The sequence below is a fragment of the Apus apus genome, chromosome 2, assembly GCF_020740795.1.
Source record: "Apus apus isolate bApuApu2 chromosome 2, bApuApu2.pri.cur, whole genome shotgun sequence".
Classification (NCBI taxonomy): domain Eukaryota; kingdom Metazoa; phylum Chordata; class Aves; order Apodiformes; family Apodidae; genus Apus; species Apus apus.
Genome location: NC_067283.1, coordinates 34,784,967 through 34,790,497, shown reverse-complemented (window position 1 = coordinate 34,790,497; position 5,531 = coordinate 34,784,967). Strand labels below are relative to the sequence as shown.

Below are 5,531 nucleotides of genomic sequence, written 5' to 3'. Positions count from 1 at the left end.
GGTTTGGAGGGGGTGAGGAGAGAAAACCTGCGTCCTGGGAACACGACATTGTTAACTACCTCCAGCAAAGCTTGGCTGAAGCCTAGTGGGGTATTTGAGGTTAATATGTAAGTAAGGGAAGGAAGACACTAAGCGCTTCGGAAGTGAACATGAATGCAAGCATGTAATCTATTCACCATGAAAATCAGTACAGACTTGACCCTGGCACATTCTTCCTAGTAATGTTTCTAGAAAAACCCTGCAGGGCGAGGGCTTTTTTTTTTATTTCTTCTTTTTTTTTCTTTTTTTCTTTTTTTTTCTCTTTTTTTTCTAAGCGGTCTGGGGGATGACCGAACCCCGAATCAGAACAAACTAAAAAAAAAAAAACAACCCAAAAAACCCCAAAAACTAACAAACAAACAAAAGCACACACAAAAAATAAAAAAAAGAAAAAATAAAAAAAAAGAAGGAAAAAACCCAGCCGATTTCTTCAGAAGCGTTTCCTGCTCGGAAGCCACTTTCCAGAGGAAACCGTGCCTGCATCTCTCCTGTGCCCTCCTTCTCGGAGCCTGCCAGCGAGCCGCCGAACGCCCCAGCAAGAAGCACACAAACAAACAGAAAGGTCTCACCTAACCCTGGGGGGATTGCTAAGCCTCTCTACTCCAGAGCCAGCGGGTGCCATGGGTCGGGGCCGGCTAAATCTGGGGGCAGTGGCAAAGCGGCTTTGTGTGTGTGTGTGTGTGTGTCCCCCCGCCCCAGAGCTACCCCCCAGCCCCTCCCCGGCCAACCTGCGCTCGGCTCGCCCTTAGGCGCTGGCGACGAGCTGTTGCTTCCCCCCGCGATGGCCACAAAGGGAGCGAGCGGGGCCCGGACCCGCCGCTCGTCAATGTCAACGTCGGGCCACGTGACCGCACCTCCCTGCCGCCGCCGGGGAGAGCTTTCCACGTCAGCTTACGTCTCCCCATCTCTTACTTCACGGATCTGCTTCAAAGGGGCAGCTGCGTTAGAGAATCATGTTAAGCTCAGCTAATGCGGAGAAGCCGAGGTAGCCCTAATGATGGATTTTGATGAGCGTGTTCCTTGTTCCTCTAACATGTATTTGCCAAGTTGTACTTACTACGTCTCGGGTCCTGATTTTTCCAGCCTCCCTTCTTTTTTGCCCCAGACCCCGTCTTCTCGCCCTATGACATACTCCTACTCCTCCAACCTACCCCAGGTCCAACCTGTGAGAGAAGTTACCTTCAGGGAATATGCCATTGATCCCTCCAGTAAATGGCACCCCAGGAACAATCTGCCCCACTGCTACTCCGCAGAGGAGATCATGCACAGAGACTGCTTGCCTGCCACCAACACTGCTAGCATGGGCGAGATGTTCGGCAAAAACACAGCTAACGTCTACCACCCCAGCACCAACGTCTCCTCCAATTTCTATAGCACGGTGGGCAGGAACGGGGTCCTACCCCAGGCTTTCGACCAGTTTTTCGAGACGGCTTATGGTACGGCGGAAAACCTGGCCTCGGCGGACTACCCGGTAGACAAGAGTGGCGAGAAGGCGCCCGCGGCCGCCGGGGCGACGGCGGCAACTTCAAGTTCGGAGGGCGGCTGCGGCAGGGCGGCGGCGGCGGCGGCGGAGAAGGAGAGGCGGAGGCGGCCGGAGAGCAGCAGCAGCCCCGAGTCATCTTCCGGCAACAATGAGGAGAAATCCGGCAGCTCCAGTACGTATAAAGGCAGCGCCCGAGCGCTTTTAGGAAAGTCAGCTTGAAATCTAGCGCACCGCCGCTGTTAAATTTTTATATGCTGTTTTATAAGCATATAAGGTTTATGAAGGGCCTTTAGATTTCCCCCAACAAAACTTTGTTATAAAAGGCGAGATCACGTGTTTAGTGCTGAAATTGGCCGTGAAATACCCACCGGGCAATGGATGCCTTAAAAAAAAATTTCTTTCACTTTCCTCTTTTTTTTTCCTTTTTTTCTTTTTTTTTTTTTAAATAATAATAAAAAAGAGCTCTGTGGTCTACTCTCGAAAATATAGTAGCGTACATTCGGTGCTTGTAAATTCGGCAAAAAAAAAGGAGATCCCGACTCCTTTGATATCAATGTAATCCAGTGATTTTATAAAAGACATGTGTTGCACCAGAAGTCTAGTTAGGAGCTGAATTCAAAGCCTTTGCTGTTTTAACGATTGCACTAGAATAGCGTTTAACAGATAAAGTAGCCGCCTGAGCTGTAGCAATATATTAAAAGAAACAAATTAACCTAAAGCTGGCCTTTTTGTCTAAAGGAAGCCATTTTACTAAGGCACTGTGGCAATTACGTGTTGCCTTCTGTCCAACAGTTTGTTACTTACAATTGTTATTCAATCTGTCAAAGTCTGATTTTTTTATGTGGGCTTTTAAAAAGGCTAAGCTAGTATACGGCTCGGGGAAAAAATACCTCGACAATGAACTGTACCAGAAAAGGAAGTTCTTAAAGGGATAGCAGCAGAGTTTAATGTAAAGAGCTCCTGAACCTTGAAACCTTTTATATTCTGCTTAATGAACTTTAAAACCGTAATGACTAATCGAGAGGAGAATACCTCGATGCGGTGGAGATCGTGCTTGAAAATAGCTGGCTGCGGGAGAATGAGGCGCCCTGGCCCCTGGGCTCGGGGGCCTTTCCTCTGCTGAGGACCTAGAGCCGGGATTAACCCAGGGAATGAGAGCGAGATCCGAGCGAGCACGGGCTCGGGGAGGGCTGGGCTCTGGGACCCCTGCCCTATGCCGAGCTGCCTGCTGCACTCAGCCAGGTGGTGGCTGCTCCCGGGGCAGCTCCCTGTGCGTGGCGCCTGGCCGAGCAGCCTACAAAGGCTTTCCTCCAGCTCGTGAAATCTGCAGGAACCCCCTGCCACCACCCGGTCTTCTGGCCGCTCTCCCCGCGGAGGCAGAGAGGCCGGATCCTCGGGTCTCGGCGGGGGTTTCGCCCTGCCCGCTGCTCGGGGGCCGAGGCAGCTCCCGGCGGGTCCCTGTCCCAGGCTACCCTTATCAGCCAGCCAAGGTGGAGGGCTGGCTCCCAGCCTCGGACCTGCCAAGGCCGGCTTCGGAGCAGGCAACATGCATCTTTTCCGTATTAAAATTGTTGCTGGAGTGTCCTCTCCAACCCTTCTCGGGCCCCGATGCCCTCCCCCGCCGGGTCTCAAACACTTCTGCCTTTTTTCACTCCACAGGTGGACAACGTACCCGTAAAAAGAGATGCCCATACACCAAATATCAGATTAGAGAGTTAGAAAGGGAATTCTTCTTCAGTGTCTACATAAACAAAGAGAAACGCCTTCAGCTCTCTCGAATGCTCAATCTGACCGACCGCCAAGTGAAAATATGGTTTCAGAACAGAAGAATGAAAGAAAAAAAAATTAACAGGGACCGATTACAATATTACTCAGCTAATCCACTACTTTAAAACTCATAGCGTTTTCCAATATGAGATTAAATTCAGATTTCGCCCTTGACAAGGTCAATCCACGGGGTTACGTGGAGGAAGGAGGTGTGTATCTGACGGGACTAGAAGAATCCAAGGTTTTACGTACATGTAAAGCTACTCGGGAACTTCAATGATGATTTTTTTTACATACACATATATTTACATATCAACTGGAATCCATTTGATTTAGACACACATGGCATCCATTTCTAACCGTGCACGTCACCTCTGAGTGCAAAATCCATACCTCTTACCTTTCCAGGCACTGCGGCTCACCCTGCTACTGCCTTCGGCAGGCACAGGCAGGGACGGCACCTCTCCGTCCCCAGACTTGCCCCCACGGACCCTCCATCGCCCCTGTGCTGCTGCGGAACAGCTGGACAGAGGTGGCCAGGTCGAGCTCACCCAGCCACTGCAGGATACGAACTCTGAGGAATAATCTTTCATCCTTCCTTAGCGAAAACTGTCTAGATTAGAATCCGGGCTCTATTGCCCATGGGTTTGAAAGAAGAATTTAAGGGACACACACACATACTCAGAACTGAGGGGAGAGCAGGATGACATGCTTCCACCTTCACGAGGCCAATCGCAAGCAGTTGTAATATGGATGTAGTGATGGGTATAATAGCGTTTCCTTTGAGGGTGTGGGGAGAGAAAGGATAGGGGCAAGGAGGAGAACTACATTAAATACTTTAATATTTACTTTACAGATCAGGTATACATTCTCCATATATCTTAAAGAAACAATCAGTGAAGAAAAAAAAAAATAGCAAATTTTAATTAGCTCTCGTTTTATTTATGACAACTGACTGTGCGTTGCCATGTTTTTGGAGACAAATCATATTTAAATACTAGAAATAAAAAAGGAGGAGGGGGGGAAAGAAAGAAAAAAAGTGTGTATTTCAGCGTTTTAAAAGAAACAACTCCATAAAGGAAACTAACCTTCTGGCTTCTGGCTCACAAACTTTCTTCAGGAAATACCTGTGGAGAACGACAGTTTAGCAAATACCACACAACACTTAATTGAAACTTGGAGTTGTGCTATGCACTAACATTGGATCATTAAAATAACTCGATCGCATGTTCGTTTAATGACTAATGAGGAGTCTAAACAGAAGTCAAACAATGTAAATATGGTAATTTTGTTGTTGTCTACTTTAAATGTCATGAGCTCTACTTTGTTGCCCAGTCGACATATGCAAAGAATGGAGAGTTGTTTGGAGTTATTTTAAATATCTATAAATATATATATTTCCCTGCAGGAACCAAAGCGTGGAAAAAATGCAATTAAAAAAAAAAAAAAAGAAAGAAAGAAAAGAAAAGAAAAAAATGAAAATATTTAAAATTCTATATAAGTTTACAAAGGATATGGTGTTCTATCGTTAAGGTGATTTGCTGTTGAGAATATCTGAATGTATATTTCATACAGGAACGGTGTTTTACAAGACTTGTAAATAATTAAAAAAAGAACCCATGATCTATTTTGTGCGAATGCATTTTTTTCCCCTGTTTTTTTTTTGTTTTGTTGTTCCTTTGGGGCTAAAGGGTGTGGGATTTCTCTACATGTGCAACAAGGTGGTGATAAGAATGTTTTTTGATTAATAATTTTACAAAATTGATGTAATTTCTTTGACACTTTCACAAAATGCAATATCTTTGTATGGCATCACTGTTTTTGGTATGCATCATCTATATGTATATACAGTTTTCTTTTAATATGGGAAAGTATTCGGTTGCATGTATACAGTGGAACAGCGCACAAAGAAAATAAAACAATGGAAACTTTATATTTTTACTCTGATGTTATGTTACTGCACATTCTTTTATCCGTAGTAACTCTGGGACCCAAAATTCCTTATGGCCTTGTTCAGTCATTTGGGGCAAATGATCCTCCTTTTGTGAACTTCGCCATTAAATCTTCGACGCTGGAGTTAACAAGTGAACTTAGGCGTGTTCAAGCATCATTTCAGTGGGTCACAGGAAAGTGAAGTCTGCTCATAGCTCCGTGCTAGGCCTTTTCCTCAACCTGCCAACGCTGGCTGGGCAAGGTCCTCTGCTCGAGGGTTTGGTGTGACATAGCTTTTTGCTCTCCCACC

The 5,531-nt window shown here is 46.2% G+C and overlaps 1 protein-coding gene across 1 annotated transcript; it reads left to right on the top strand.

The window, feature by feature from the left end:
* The first annotated feature begins 911 nt into the window (after positions 1–911).
* HOXA11 (homeobox A11) lies at positions 912–3,798 on the top strand. Its single transcript, XM_051612177.1, has 2 exons — positions 912–1,694; positions 3,182–3,798. The coding sequence occupies exons 1-2, from the start codon at positions 1,034–1,036 to the stop codon at positions 3,412–3,414; spliced, it is 894 nt and encodes a 297-aa protein (XP_051468137.1). The 5' UTR covers positions 912–1,033; the 3' UTR covers positions 3,415–3,798.
* Positions 3,799–5,531: the final 1,733 nt, after the last annotated feature.